At 32.7% G+C, this 17,211-nt stretch overlaps 1 protein-coding gene across 1 annotated transcript; it reads right to left on the reverse strand.

Annotated features, from left to right (window-relative positions):
* Positions 1-734: 734 nt before the first annotated feature.
* Positions 735-12,246, reverse strand: LOC18031916 (SNARE-interacting protein KEULE). Its single transcript, XM_006421172.2, has 21 exons — positions 12,050-12,246; positions 11,744-11,802; positions 11,577-11,658; positions 10,023-10,101; positions 9,110-9,160; positions 8,906-9,002; positions 8,706-8,738; positions 7,705-7,830; positions 7,416-7,607; positions 7,236-7,319; positions 7,044-7,142; positions 6,882-6,958; positions 4,958-5,054; positions 3,749-3,874; positions 3,572-3,667; positions 3,277-3,396; positions 3,091-3,168; positions 2,007-2,197; positions 1,342-1,432; positions 1,172-1,261; positions 735-1,092 (listed from the first exon to the last, which is right to left on the reverse strand). The coding sequence occupies exons 1-21, from the start codon at positions 12,120-12,122 to the stop codon at positions 1,039-1,041; spliced, it is 1,995 nt and encodes a 664-aa protein (XP_006421235.1). The 5' UTR covers positions 12,123-12,246; the 3' UTR covers positions 735-1,038.
* Positions 12,247-17,211: the final 4,965 nt, after the last annotated feature.

Consider the following 17,211-nt stretch of genomic DNA (forward strand, 5'->3'; position numbering starts at 1 on the left):
GAAATTTCTTGGTTTTGACGTCGTCACTTTTGTATACTTTATTTACATGAACTTCTTTCTTGAGAGTTAAGAGAAAATCTAAAATAAATCAGAGAAATAATATCAATCATATAATAAACAAACGATGATGTTATAATATATGTATATTTATTTTAAAAATTTTTTTATACAAATAATAATTATATTAAAATTAATCATACATATAATAAATGTATTAGTTGGTTGTATACTATCCAGTATCCAATCATGATGCAGGCTCAATTTCTGTTACGACATACCGCATGCCCAATGCCCGTGAGCTCAATTTCTATTACGGCATACATCATGCTCAGATCCTATAATCATTAATAAATTCAGAGTGATGACACAATGCTAATAAGTCCGTGAAAAAAAAACCAAGTTGACTTTCCAAGAGCATGTTTGTTTGCCACGTGTTTTATAAATGGGCAATTTTGATTTTTAAATAAACTTTGTTGAACTCCTAAGTTAAAGTCTTGTCCCCTGAAAATCACCTTTTCAGTTTTCGGGTCAATCCCATTCCCACACCGCCGGTGGTATGGATCATTGTAAAGCGTGAATTACAAAATAAATAAATAAAAACGTTAGAAGCCCCCTAATTAGATGGAAATGTTAGCTTAATTAAGACGATGCTAATGATCCACAAGTCACACATGTGGATAATCATGGTGAATTAGTATGTGTAATCCAACGGTCAGTCTTAAAGACCCAAAAAATCTCAAGGAAAACAAAATGTTGGCATAAGGTTCCACTATCGTTTAATTGTAGAATTCAATCGGTTACATCTATCAAACACAACAGGACTATACATGTGAATTACTTGCTGAATCCAGCATAAACATTATAATACAAAACCAGGAAGCACCTCCTGAGCCAGGCAGATATCCACTACAGATATCTAACAGCGTACATTTTTTGCACCATCAGTTAAGAGAATGGAGTGATATACCGTAAATATAGGAGGATCAATCAGCAATTTGTTAGTGAAATTAAAGCATTCCAGGTCTCTTTGCCCACCGTTTATATCTGGATATCATCTAATGAAAGTTCATGAGCTGTCAGCATCTTCAGTTTCTGCAAACCAGACAAATGAAAGTTAAACAAGGCTGGCACATTTGGGTGGAAAGGAAAAACATTTTAAGTCTCAAAATACCGTAATAAACTGAGGAGGATCATCTAGACTTGATGAGCCGAGAACAACTTCTCTATTCAGTTTTGCTGTCAGCTTGTGACAAACCCTCAACTGAATGAAAACATTCCATGTTATTATGCATGATGAAAAACATGTAAACTTTCATAAATAAAGAGAAAAAAAGTCCATACCTCCGATCTAGTGGTACCACCAACAATAAATACAAAAATACGTTGACCCATCTTCTTAAAATCACTCGATGCATGTTTTAGTACTGAATCACTGTGTAATGAAAAGACAATAAAATAATTATTCAACACGTATCAACCATTATAAATAGTAAAACTACCCTTTTAAGATGTTAACTAAGCAGACTGTTTAACACAAACTATGAGTCAACTATAATAAAAAAGGAACAAAACTAAAATACTAATACAGTGCGCAACATATCAGTCATAAGAGTACAACCACACAGGAGATCACATTTGACAAGAATTGCTTTCGAAAAAATTTAAATGCATTGAAAACACTAAAAGGACGCACAACTCAACTACTTGAAAAGTATGCAATAGAAAATCACGAAAAAGAAGAGCTAGGAAAATACTATAATTACTATTTAATGGGAAAAGAAGAGGGCAGGAAAACAACTCTGAGTGCCTTAAGTTCAAGAGATGGATGCCAAGCAAGCAGTTCTTTCAACAACACAGATCAAGATGAAAACAAAAGACTGGATTAGGTTCAATAACAAATTATCTGGCATGCTGTCGAATAGTGAGATTTCCCCTGTAGAGACAATCATGACTACAGCAAATTGATCAAACAGGTGCATCTATGGACAAAAGAGCGATAAAATTACCTTGAATATCCATCATCAGAGCTCCGAGGACGAGCCCACGTTGGTGTCCGTCTTGATCTCATTGAATGAGCAGCTGGAACTTCATTTGTTAATGCAGAGGGGGTTGTCCCATGGAATGTTGGACTCGGATCATTCATACAGGGATAATCATCCTTTGATAGTTCATTTTTACCGAGTTTTTCAACAAGTTCCTGAAATGTGGTAATTAGCAGATCCACTTTATAGTGAAAAAGATTGACAAAATGTTAAAAGAAAAATATCCACAAGATATTATGAAACACCTAAGCATTCATCATTACAAATCTGTAAAGAGGCAAGATACGAGTAACACAGGTTGGAAAAGCTTCAAATTTTTCACAGGCAGTTTCTAAAATTTTGTTTCTTCATTTAACAACCTAGACAATTCAAGAAAGTAATACAAAGTTTACGTCATGTAGATCTTTCACAATACCTAGTAAAAGGTCCATGAAATAAAGAAATCTTTAGAACCTTGCAAGGAATGAGATTTATTAAATAATACAGACTACTGTATATGCTTGCTGATAAACAAGAACAAATATAATAAGCTTTCATGGGTAATAGTCAGAAGTATTTTGGTCTAGCTTAACAACATTTGAATACGTGCATTGGTGCATACATGCCAAATTTTCAAAAACTCCTTGGATATTTACAACTAATTGATCTATAAGTAAACAAAGACATAAATAGTCTAGCACCATGTAAATGGCATAATTCAGAGTCATCAATCAGAAATAGTTAGTGCAAGGAGCATATGAGAATGTGAAATCTAATGTTTTTCAAAATTGAACAGTTATAGAAAATTCTTAAAAAGCTTAATTGAAAAACATTCTGATAATAGGAATAAGTGCATCCTCTTTCTCTCCATCCCTCCCCTTTTAACTATCCGTCCATCTGTCTTTACACACACACACACACTGTCTATATATATATATATAGACAGTGTGTGTGTGTGTAATAATATTTATATATTACATAGAGATTAATTTCCCACAGTTGAGCTTTTAATAATAGCCACATTCAATAAAAAAATTGTTTAAACGAATTAACAAAACTTTAGATTTACCTCTATCATTGGGTAAAAACGAGATAACTGCCACGTTTCTTCTCCGCCGCTGCGATCTTTCCTAGCTGCCCGCTTTTTCTAACATTTAGATAAGCAAGAGTGGAGAGAAATAAATGATTTATTTGTTACAAAAACAAATCTAACTGATAATCAGCAGCACCATGTCAATCACAATTAGACGTTTACCTTGTGGATATCGAACTTCAGAGAAAAGGCTCCGATTGTACTCTTTTTACTCTCTAATGCTCCCCCAAGTAATCTCATATTATTCACAGCAGTCATATCATCGGCTGTTAGTTTTGCTAACTGAAAGGGATCCACGATAGATTATATTCAGACAAAAAAGTTAAAAATAATGCAGATACAAAAATTGTCAAAAATCAACGCTCCAAAAACTACTGATGAAAATTTTACTTTCAACATCATTACAGCAAATGCCAAAAACATAATTCAGTAGCAAAGAATCAAAGATGATACCAACCTTCATCAAATTGAGACCCTTTTCACCCTCAAATTTCTCAGGATAAATGGATGCAACAATCATCAACAACCGCAACTTATTTTCACGAGTTATGTCCTGCATAGAAGTAACGCATTGTTGGCATAAGATTTACCCATAACTATAATACATCCATTCAAATGTTTTACAAGTTCATACCTCTTTTGCAGTCAAAAATTTAATTACATCCTTAAATCCGGCATCACCGAAAACAATGTCCTGCTCGAGCTGCCCAAGCTCTCTAAGTCCAGTCTCCCGAATAATTCTATTGATTTTTCCTGCAATCTGCACAAGACCTTTGCATGAAGTGATGGCCATAGTCAACATATCTTTTCAATCAGTGGATCAATTAGACTATTCTAATTGTTTACTAGAAATGTAAGCAGTTCTTAAGTGATTTCAAGAATAAAAGTATAGGGATCCGCATTGAAAAGGAAGTAAAACTATAGGGATTTTGAGATTTGAATTGCTTCTTTGAATTAGATTTGTTCCTCTTCTAAGGTTTCCTAATTTATGAGAATTTTGGCCATTATAGATTGGATATAAACCGGCTTTTAGTCATAACTCATATGCTCATCATTATTTAATAATTAATAATTCTATCTCCCTCAATTCTCTCTCTTACTCCATTCTACATCTTTCATCTACTTTCCTCCCCATCTATCCCTTTCTTTCCTGACATCTGTCCTACATCAACATAGTATCAGAGGAATGAAACTTTGCAACAGAAACTTTAGACCAACAATCTCTTCTGCCAGTGAAAAAAGTATATCCAGAAAGAGGATGGTCTAATTAAAGATTGTTAATCCCAGTTGACTGTATTGCATCACATGATTTCTTTGTTCTTAAGGGGCTATGCATCAAAGAGAAAAATATATTGGAGAATATACACACACACATTTTTTATCATAAGGACAGAGCTAAAAGACGGAAAACATGAACTCAATGTCTGTCTTTTAGTCCATTGAATTTTTTTAACCCCCCCCCCCAAAAAAAAAAAAACCAAAAAAAAAACACAAAAAACACTCTTCTTTTCACTCCATCCTCATAATAAAAGAGTCCTGGTCCTTGTAAGGAAAGAACTGTTGATATGTACACACAAGAAAAAGGACCATCCACAAAAACAGGGACTTCTACCAAAAAGGGGTTAAAACGCCAAATCAGTGGGAAAAGCTAAAAACAAAAAGGATACCAAGAACTTTCCTCTTTCCTTTTTTTCTTTTGTGCATATGAAAATGACGGTGTGAAGTCTGTGAGTTTCCTTCCCTTCATCTTTTATTCTTCTCTGTTTGTTAGTGAGGATGTGTATATGTTGGGGGTTCATGCTACAAGACCAAAATACTTAATTGGTGCAAAACAGAAACTAACCTCTACATGGAGAGAAAGCTTATCAATTTGCTCACTGTATTGTGGCAATGCTTGAACCAGCTTTTGCAAATCCCTAGTAGAAAGATTACTTCCATCTCTGTACGATAGGAAAAGGTCAAAACTATATCATTAAAGTAACCAACAAGGTAGATAAGCTTGGCCAAGCCTAAAAAATATGACCTTTACTAGCATAAGACTAATAGAAAAACAAGTAAATGATTTCAACATGGAAGCAAACATTATCAATCTCACAATCAAGACAAGGAAATCGGTGGAAACCAAAAAGCCAGTAAGAAATATGCTACAAGCAAATTATGTGCAGCAAAAAAAAAGAAAAGAGTCATCTAGACAGAAGGTCCAACGTGAATCACATGAAAAAAAAAAAAAAAACACCTACAGCTACTGCAAATAAATAATCAGAGAAAAACAAGTTTCCTGGCATGAATTAAATAATCAATGGTGTAAGAATAGCCATCCTGCAATCCAAAAGGGAAGATATCATTGGTGCAGATGTCTTCGCCATATGGACCTTAACTCAGACACACAAATGACAACAAACAACCATTATCATACTCACCCTCAGAGAATTTAAATGGTGATTGTCAAGGGAATTTAATTCAGAGTTTTTCAGTTGCTTGGTCCTTCCCTAATTAAAAACCCCATCTCACCACCAGACGAGAACAAAAGTATACCAGAAAAAGGGATACAAAAAGAGTAAAAAGGTGATTGATTATTACAAGCCCCATAAAGATGCTTCCTAGGGAGAAAATACCAGAATTCACTCAGTATTTTCATATAGAGGCTTCTCATGGAACAGAAGTGCATAGGACAAAAGAGAGCGAAAACAAATGGCGACCAGATGTCCACAACAAGACCAAAATCCCCAGAGGAGGACTTGAACATATCAGCACAAGATTTTAACAATAAACAAGGGAAGTCCAAAGAAAATCTCATAACAACGTCAAGGAAAGGACCAACAGAAATTCTAAAACCTCTAATGAATTCTTTTCCTCATATTTGATGAAATATTCTTTAAAAAAGATAATCAGCCCATCTTCTTTAATGTTTAGCTAAAACTTAACAGCCCATCTTCTTTAATGTTTAGCTAAAACTTAACAGCCCATCTTCTTTAATGTTTAGCTAAAACTGAAGTGAATACTAATTAATTAAATATAGGCTACAGAGCATGATTAGTGGCACCAGATTTGTTATGTAAACTGCAAACTAATTTTTATGCAGATTTATAGAATTTGGGAGGATAAGGAGATTACATCTGACATGCATAACCAATGCACATGTGAGGTCCAATTCACACCATCCAAACTGTATCAGTCCAACGGTTTACAACTTATGTGTCATCAGTTATGTTTAAAGAAGCTCTCCTGACTCTAACCCTTTGTCTATTTATATGTCATACATTCATACATGTCAACCATTTCTTACTGTTCACATAACCTTACACTCCCAAAACCATCAGCTGGATACATAAATGATCTATGGCATTAATATAAGTTATTAAGTCCAAGGATAATTCATTTAAATGCCCAAAGGTTCTTTACCTAATTTATGATCTGATCTAAATTTCCTTTTAACCAAAGAATACATATCGCTGTATCATTACACCTTGTATTCGCAGATCTAATAAAGGGACAACGCAAAAGACATGATTTTGACTATCAAATTTCTAATCTATCAGCATCATCCTGTAGTGCCAAACTTTCAGACATTTCATTTCATTATTATTTAACAAGATTCAGCACCTTCGCAGCACCAAACTTCTAAAACTAATATGTAAATCATAAATCGAAAGACTGACAAATTAAATCAACAGACTTCTAAAAAAAATGATAAAACCTAAGAATGTAACCCGTGTACAGCATGTTCTCCAATGATGCCATATCAATGATGAGGAAATCTCACCAACCTTGAGCCATTTTGAATTTGTGCAGCTTTGTTCTTTGACACAAAGCCGGTCATTTTCTCATGCAGCCGTTCACTAGCCTGACGATTAAAAAGAGCATTCATAAAATTTATATAAAACACAGCAGGGGTGAGGGAAAAGAAAATGTAAAAACTAAAAACATACGTCTGCTATATGTGCATGACGAAGTTCAACCCAGATGGGGTCATGCTCCTCCAAAAGAACTTCTTTTTTCTCTGGTGGACCACCTGTTTTGCTTGGAACCTGATACATAGTTTTATCTTGCTATAAGATATCCAAAAGAGATCTTCCAGAGGATTCAAGAGAATAAATAGAGCTTCAAAAATTTGAACTTACCTCATGCACATATTTATTTCCTTCTAAATTCAATAAATCATGGCAAATGGCGTCGTATGTCCACTCATGTATAATAGGAGCAATCTAGAAATGGAAAATAAACATATTACTACAAGTAACACGGACAAGGCATGCAGTAAGCATTCCAGAAATTCTTATGCAAAAAATGCATCACAAAACCTGATCAACAGAACGATCAAGGATAAGTAACTCGCAGGTTTCTGACATAGGAAAATTCTGAATAGTTTGTTTATATTTCATAAGACAGTTCCAGACTCCGGCAGCAAGCTTTGTAGGAACGAGATCACGAAAAGTTGTTATTGTCATTGCATCAAGTGATTTGGCAGCTCGATAGCGCACCAAAGGAAACTCCTAAAGATCAATTATATACATGCTTTAGGAAATTTACCACACTTGAAACCAAATTCAACAAATTGAAAATCAAATTCAACAAATCATTAAAAATTACCCTCAATGAAGCAAAAACTGTAGCAATGCAGGTAGCCATCACATTCAGGCATGTATCAGCTTTTTGAGAACTTTCCTCATCACCAAAAAGTTCCTCTAAGGCCCTTTCATCATCAGTGACAAAACCCTGTACTCAAGAAAATCACAGTTGACTAAACAAGGGCAACAAAATCACAGGGGCTTCAAAACATTAAGAAAAATAAAAATGAGTAACCAGATCATAATTAGGAAAAACAAGCATGAAGTTATATCTGGAACTTTCATGGAAAAGAGAGAGAGAATCTTCTTGGCGAACAGGCCATCAGCAATCTAAGTTCAAAATTTCATGGGTGAAATCATAGAAAATGGTCCATCAAGATTTCATTGTATGCCTACCCTTGGTGGAAGAAATGAAAACAAGAAATCATTTTTCCCTAAAAAATGTGACTTTAAAAATCTAAATTTTTTTGCTGACAACACACGCTTAAGACATTTAATAATACTTAACATTACAAATATTTTAGAACCTACTTGGAGTCTGCAAAGAAGATGCCTTGTGGCTGGTACTTATAATGTCAGACATCACATCATTGACAGTTTTAGAACCCGCCTTCCTTAAGTTAAAAAGATCTAACAGTTTCCTAAAAAGAATAGAGAACATTTTTAGAATTGGCGGAAAAATGGTAGAACACAAAGGCGAGCCAGGGGGTGGGGGGTTCTGGAGAAGAAACCTTGATGTAAACTCTTGTGCAATAACCACATATTTCCATAAAATTCATGGTTGTTTGATATTTATTGACATCTACGTAGTTAGCAAACTGAAGAAACCTTTACTATATAAGTATATATGATGAATTCTACTTTTTTTTTTTTGGGTGAAATGTATGATGAATTCTACTTAGTGAAGGGTGAAAATGGAATCTATCATAAAACACGTCACTTTGGAAATTGGAATCAGACTTCCTCAATCCTGATCATCTATGATCCTTAGAAAATTCAACTTAATGAAGTCATTTTACGTACCTGGCTGTCTATGGCAAAATATTCCAAATTCATCTGCAAATAATTGACCAGATGGAAGAAAAGATTATCAGTGTGTAACAATAAATTCTAACCCAACAACGGAGAAAGCAAAAAGATATGCATTAACAGAAAACTGTTAGCTGCTTCTGCACAATAATTTATTTTAAGAACAAAAAAAATTATCATAAGCAGGAGACAACCTCTCTCAATGCACCTATGCGAGGTAACACGGTTGAATCCTTCTTGATGTGAGTCACCAATTCTCTTGAAATAGGCGAACTGAAGAAAACAAACGCCCTTTACAAAAACAAAAGTGTTAATTCAGAAATACAGGAAAAATCCGGACTTCTGAAAGAAAAAGCCAGTATACAACTCTTAGGATTATAAGAAAATATTTCACATACTTTTTATACAAAGGTGATTTTCCTGACATGTCTGACAAGAACGCAACAACGCTGCAAAAATAACAAAATAAACAATAAATCAACATGTGCAAAAGCACGCATACATGCATACACAAAGAGAACGGGGAGAGAGATGTCTCATCCATGATGCAGTTCCAAAAAGCATTTATCACTTTAATAATTTCTTCAAAATAACATGACTGTCACAACGTCACAAATATAGTAGGTTTATAGTTTGAGAGTCAACTGGGCTAGAAAAAAGTGTAACAAACGTATAATGTTGAGAAGATTCAGGAACATACTAGCTAGAACATATTTAAACTGTTAATCATATTCAAAGAAAAGATATTTATACTGCAAATTCAATTGGAAACGGGACAAGATACTAAATGGTTAAACTCATCACTGACGATACCACTCCAATTTGAATAGAATGGTTCAACAAAATTTAAGAGCTTAAATGAGCATTATCAGGTAACCAATCTGTCAGAGAGCAAGATAGTGACTGAGTGAGCGAGAGTGAAATTATTATCAATGGGTTTACAGGCATAGAGAAGAAAAATGCTTGAAAGCACATTAAGGTGTCACAACTATTGACACCCAAAGTGCAATGCAGTTCCCATTAAACTGCCCAAAATGAAAATTTGATGCATCTGATCTTGCTGAGGACTAACTCCCTCTATGGAAACTACTCAGTAAAGAAGCATCAAAATATGAGCTTCACCCTTATCAAAAAAAAAAAAAAAAAGAGCTTCACCAAATCAACTGGATAAAATCGAAGGAAGTCATACAAGCAAAAAAGAAAACAAAAAGAAATGCTGTCAAATAACAAAAAGAATTGGTTAAACCAAAGTGGGAAGTAATATCCTTTTATGAGAATATGAAATGCTGAGGCAAAGAGAAATCAAGATACTTCTCTTTAGTTGGTTGGATGAAGTAGATGGCTTCCATTGAGGGCAATGGCTGCCTTCGTCTGTACAAGTCTTCTACCACTGCAGGAAACAATAATATCAGATATATCTTTTAGGACCAAATTCAATATTAAAAAAAAATTACTTTTCTTATGAATAAACAAGAATCTATTTTTCTTATGAATAAACAAGAAACCTTTATCTCATATAATGTATTATAACAAGGCAGACCAACAGTCTACTTCAGAAACTCAACACATAGCAATTAAGACTGTCAATCACAAATCAAAGGTCATCCAACAATAGTTCATTAAAAATCAAAGCCCATCATAGAACAAGTAAATAAAGACTTGCACAAGAAAAAGCCCAAGAAACCTCCTTTTCATTTGATAAACCACAAATCGCCCAGAACCTGGTTGGTGAAATCAGAATCTAAAACTAGATTCAAGACTATTAATCATACCTTTTCTCTCATTAACCCTTTTGTAATAGATTATTTTATTATCTCACATTCTTTTCGCCCATGAAATTATGGGTATTTTCCCTCCACATAATTTCTGCCTGGAAAACCAAAAGGTCAAATCTTTCTTAATGGTTTCCTTTCCTAATCAAGTGTTGACTCATTTTGCCCTACCCTTCACAGTTTAGCTATTCTAACTTACGATCTACTTTTTTATCTTAATATCCCCAAAAACCTACAAATTCCAAATGTTGTCATGAAAAATTCCAACCTTTTTTTTTGGAGGTAAAACAATAGCTCTTCCACTCAGATTCTAAATTATTTTCCCCCAATTTCTAAAATCCTCATTGGCTCATTCTTAAAAAAAATCTATTTCTCAATTTACTCTTCTTCCCAAAAAGCGACTTTCTTGCAGATAGTCTCAACACTAAGATAAAAGAGCCAACCGGCACTCTTAAATCCCACCTGCTCCGAGACAAAAAGGGGACTTCAGCAATCCTAAATGAGGGGGAGAAATCATTTCTACCTGCTAAGATGTAACTAAATTCCTACCTCGCCTGAGCTTGGAACCTTGGCAGCGCCAGTTCAATTTTCTTAACCATTGAAATGTTCCTTACAGTAGCCTATTCATTGCTTCAACAGGAAAAATGTTATCTCAACTAGCTAGACAACTGACAAATTTTATGAATTAAAAAAATAAATTAATAAAAGAATCTTCCGGCTTCTTAGAGTAACATTCTCTGCAAAGCTCCTTAATTGCATAAATAATAATGGTGTGTGTAATGCAAATGGTAGTCATGGAGTCACCTAATCTATCAGCTTCCTAAATCAACATTTCACAGCACACCCTTGGCCTTGGAACGACAGTGGTTTCCAGCAAACAGTAGGGAAAATGACCACCAGCCTGAGCAATACTAGCATAAGGTCAAATGGAGAGCACCTACATGCATTTTTAATCATTTAAGGCGGTTTCTTTCCTTAACATATTGTGGACAAAAGACTACTAAAAAGTAAAACTGATATCTTTTAATGTTCTTGCGGACAAATATCGAAAGCAATCATAAAATCATAAGATGCTCAGTTGGGTCATTCTTACATGAAATGCCTTCCTGTGTAATGTCAGCCATCTTGCACGAGTACGACATTATCTTAACAGTAAGCTTGTCCATTATAAGCACCTAAACATACATAAAACATTTAATAACCACATGAAAACGAGAACAAGTAATGAATAAAATCAACAGGACAGAAGCTAAAAAGTACCTTCCAGGTTGATTTTGATTTGCCAGTTTTCGCAGAGCGAAGCATTTCATACAACAACCCTAAATTCAAAATTCAAACAGAGAAAACACAAATCAGTTGAATTGTCCATGTAACAGTAACCACCACGTCATTTCCTAACATTTTAATTTCAATTAATTACACAAATTTTTTTAAAAAATATTATGCTGAATCACTGCGTTTCTTCGAAAAGTATCAAACATTATTAACACAATGCTTCAAGAATTATAAAGTAAATCATTAATATAATAGTAATAATAATTAGAATTGTACAGAAGGAGAACTCACTTTCACGGGTGATTTGTTTGAAATTTTTGTAATCACCACCGTATGATGAAGAGTCAGAATCCGAATACGACATCGTTTCTCAGGACTTTCAAGGTTTAAAAAATCAAGAATTAAGAGATCGTTTGTTTATTAACAAGAAGCACTTGAACAAGAATGATCGAAATCGAAACAAAGCTCAAACAAAAATAATCAGGAAAGGAAAACAAAACACGTGTGTCTTTTTTCAAATACCGAAATCCATTTTTGAAGTTAAGTTACTTTTGAATTAACCCCCTTATTTTTCTTTTAATTACAAAATATCAATGGCGTTTAGTTTTACGTCAGATGTTCCCTCGTTTTATCTAATTTCAGAGTAATATCATGCAATGGTTTTCTTTCTTTTATTTATTTTGACAAGAGAAATATTAAAATATAATTAATTTTAAAAACCAAAAACTACAACATTTTTTTTTATTTTTAAAATATTTTTGAAGCATGCAATTTTTTTAATAATTATTACCGGAACTTTAGTGAACATGGACGAAAAGTGCATCCAGGCTTATTAATTGATGTTTTAGATGACCTAATAATTATATCCAAAATAGGTATATACAGATAAGCTAATTATGAGAGATGGGATGAATAGATTACTACAAAGAGTTCTAAATTTAACTTCTAGAACGTACAACACTTTAGAATTAGCTGTGCGAGTTTACAAGCTGTACTCAGTTCTAGTTAATTACTCTTGATTTTATGTTCTGCAGTAATTATTTCTAGCTAATTACTCTTGATTTTCCCTTTAATTAATTATTTATTTACTTATATTTATTAAATTCAAAATTTGAGAAAAAATCATATAAAACCTTTACATATCAAAATTTTATTTGTTCGAATATCGATTAAAAAAAGTGCAATAAAATCAATTTTAATAGGGATCCCATAATAAAAGGAACTCCCTAAGTTACAGTTTGCAACTAATTAACCTTGTTATTACTTTTCCTTAAATCCAACATCAATACTTTTCTTTAAATCCAGTCGTCAGTCATTGGGTTGAGCAGCTGTAAGTTACATGTAACTTAGCATTTGCTATAATAAAATTGAAAACTTTCAAATCAATCGAATCATATATCTTTAAATTTGAAAGAAATAACAACTAAAAATCAATAGCTTCAAGTAAATAATAAATGAGTGTACATATATAATATTCCCACTAAGATACATTCTAAAAGAATATTAAGAGAAAAGAAATTGAAATTAAAGAGATATATTGCAACTATATATTATTCAAGAATAATGCTGATTAGTAGATCTAGGATTAGAATTAGAGTGGTTGATTTGTTTAGTTTCATCTTGCACTTTGACGCTGATTTGCTCCTTTTGCGGTTTCTTTATTTGCATGGAAACGCTAGTTGCTTTGCCATTAATATTCCGCAAATTTTGTCTTCTGGTGGCCGGCTTTTCAAGATCGCCGTCGGCCTTGGCTCCGTTGGTGTTTTGAGTTTGCTCCGTAGTCATTGACGGCGGTGGCGAACGAGGACGAGGATAGTAGAAATCGGTCGGAAAAAAGTAATACTGAAGGCCAGCCATCAGTTAGATTGTTAGAAATTAAAATTTTCAATGCTCTAATAAACTCAATCAAACGACTCAATTAGAGAACTGAGAAAAGGCTCTTTTTGATTTTGTTGTTATTGCACGTTGTTATTGTACGTACATGTCTATTTATTTTGAGTAAGAGCCTTAAGAGGGATTGTTGTTTAATTAGAAAACTTGTTGGCTAAGCTTGTAACATGCAAAGTTTACTTTTTTTTTTCTTCTTTTTCTTGTATGTGCGAAGTTTACTACTAAGATAAGAATAGGAATAGAAATATGCATATATATATAATAGGAATTGCCCAATAGGTTTAGGAATTGGATTTATGACATTTAATAATAAAAAATACCTGGCCATGATTAATAAATTAGAAAAAAGGCTGATACATCCAAATTTTTATTAAAAAAAATATAAAACTCTCTAACGTTTTGAAAAAATACATTTAAACTTCAATTTGTTACATATTCTATTAATTTTAACAAAAATTCATTTTCAACTTATAATTACCATTATCTCCCTCTAACATATAAGTTAATATATTCACTTATTCATTTTACCCATAAATTATTAATAAAATTACAAACATAGTTGAAATTTTACTATATAAACTCAATTTAATATCTTCTTTTTCCCAATTGCTCGTCTTGTCAATATCTTCTCCTCCTCCTCCTCCATCAACTCCATTTGCTTCATTCTTGGCTGATACCGCGTTAAAGCTTTTACATTTAACTCAACTCGCTGTTTCAAAACAGTAAAGATTACATCATTTTGCGACCTTTTTCACATCATTCAACTTCCAACCTCCCAAAAAAGTTGCCTCAAATAATGCATTCTGCCAAGTGCCAGCTATCATCAAAACCTAAAAGAGTTTATTAATGCAATGTTACAAGAATTCAACATTCAACAATCAATGATTGCACTCCAAATAAAATAAAATTAAAAAAGAAAATCATTACTGGAAATCTTATCAACTTGCCGAGGAGTCAGCTTAGCCGAGAATCCACTAGCAGCCGTCTTATAACCGTACAACAGAGCATCCTTTGCAGCCTCCTCGCTGCACACAAATCGAACGGAACACAACACCGTTAAAAGCAAATAATTACCAAGTTGCCACCAAATCGATTCAAATCAAAATGCAATTAAATTAAATTAAAAACCCGCCGAGGGCAGAGGAGAGGATACGAACGTGGAAGGACTCAGGCTCCTCGTCATATGGCCTCTCCGTGTAAAAGGTCTAAACCGCTGATTCCGCTTGTGATGGTGCCGTCGTCTCCGCCATTCTGATTATCAGAATCCACAAAATCACTGTTGATGAAAACCAGTTTTTTTTTCTGCTTCTTCCCTGCAACGACTCTGGAATTTACAACAAAAAAACGTTTCTTTGGTACTTAGCTATTAAATAATTCATTAAATGTTTCTTTGGTACTTAGCTACTAAATAATTCATTACATGTGTGTCTTTTTTATATGGGAGAAGAGTTTCTAGTTAGTAATTGATTGATTATTGCGATTTTTGGAGAACCATTTTTGGATAAATTAACTCGTTACTAATAAGAGAATCTGCCACGTTAACCTTCTAATTATTTAACCAAATTGAATCGGTTACCAATTTGGGATTTAAATGTCTTTTTTAAAATGTTAGAAAATTTTATATATCTTTTTTTTTCTAAATGTTTGGATTGTAATCAATCTTTTTCTCTAATAGATTAAGCAAACGTATATATGCACTAGTGTTTGATCAAATTATTCCGATCCTGAAAATTATTTAAAATTACTTGAACTTTCAATTGCATTCTAGTTTTCAAAATTGTTGTTACATTACTGATCTAAAAGATTTGGATTCAGTGCTATGTTGAGTTTTTTGCTAACTTTTTAAAAGATACAGTTAGTAATTATTAGATAAGAATTAAAATTTTAAGAGTTGGCCTATTGACATCCCTCCTAAATTCTTTTGAAACCCCTTTTTCAAATTATATTAAATTTAGTGCCAAAAATATCCTTATTTTTAAACAAATAAATTTAATTTGTGAATCTTTTAATTTTCTATTATTTTCTCGTTCCTCACAAACAATTTCTATGGGCGATAACCTTCTTGATAAAAATCAATGAATTAAATAAAATATTCTTAAGAGTATGATTTAAAAAGTTCCAGTATGAGCATAAAAGAAAAAAGCCAGATAATTTCTTTAATGTTTTGTTCATAATCAATAGATTATTCTAATTATTGAAGGAAAATGTATAGAGAATTTGAGAAAAAATGACGTGTGTGAGTTTAATAAGAGAGAAAATACAAGAGTTTTCTTTCTTTCTTTTTTTTTTTTTTTCAAGAGAGACATAGTACAAGAGTTTAAAGTGAGAAATATTCGAATCCTTAAATGTAATTGTAATATAAGAGGGGTTACAAAAGGAGTTATAAAAGGAGTTTGGAGGGGTGCCAATAGTCTAACTCAAATTTTAATTGTATATTGCTATATACACATGTGGTAGTTATAAAGAGTTAAACACAGATTAGCTTAGAATTGGATCTAAATCTGTAAATAAATGTCTCCTAAGATTTTAATTTTTTATGGGATAAAAAATATTGTAAAATTTATAAATATCTCTATTTTGATTGATACAGGATACTATTAGTTTACAACCTATTATTACATTTTCTTTTTCAGATTTTACCACTTACTCTTTATCCAGTCGGCTCTTCATTTCAAAATTTTCACGGCACCAAAGCTCATCCGAGCCACAAACCAACCAATTTTTTTTCTTTAAAATAATATATTGACTTAAACATCAAAAGGGTATAAGAAGTACAGAAGAGCAAGTGCTAAAACCTAAGAACTACTCCAGGAGAAAAAGTGTTAACTTCCAAGATAATTGGGTTTTATGACTTAAGTAAACATGTCAAACATAGTTCGATATAAGAGATCCAACATGTACATATATCTTTTTCATGTGCATATATCTAAAATCAAATAAATATATATCTAAAACCAAATATGTTTTTCCCCTCCACCTTGTCGATTAGTTTTTAAATAATTACATTTGATTGACTACCTAAATTCAAATTTTAGGCAAGGTAGATGGTCAAAAAATTGATTTAGGCTTTACCAAATACATTTCGTAGTTTTGTTAGTACTAGCTATTTTAATTAGTAAAATCTATTGATGTAGTACAAGAGAAAATATTAGGGAGATGATGACTTGGTTGCCATTAGAATTTTTTATTAAAAAATTATTTTTTTTATCAAATAAAGGAATTTTGGAGTGCTTCTAAGATTTTTTTTTTTGATGCACTACTGTATTACATAAAAAAAGGCATTTAAGAAAAAAGTAAAAGATGACCAACAATCTGTACCGGCTCATGTGGGCCTATGGGCCAACACAACACAACTCACTAAGTGAACATGCTATGTTGTGCCACATCTAATATTTTTTTCTTGGGCACAACGCGACACATTGAATTTTATAATAAGTTGAAATATAATATTAAGTAAATACATAAAAATTAAAATTATTTTCAATATTATATGAGATAATTTCAATATTATTAATAAATGACATATATTTTATTAATCGCAACATCTATTTAACCAAAAGATT

This window comes from Citrus clementina, unplaced genomic scaffold (assembly GCF_000493195.1).
Source record: "Citrus clementina cultivar Clemenules unplaced genomic scaffold, Citrus_clementina_v1.0 scaffold_9, whole genome shotgun sequence".
Taxonomy (NCBI): Eukaryota; Viridiplantae; Streptophyta; class Magnoliopsida; order Sapindales; family Rutaceae; genus Citrus; species Citrus x clementina.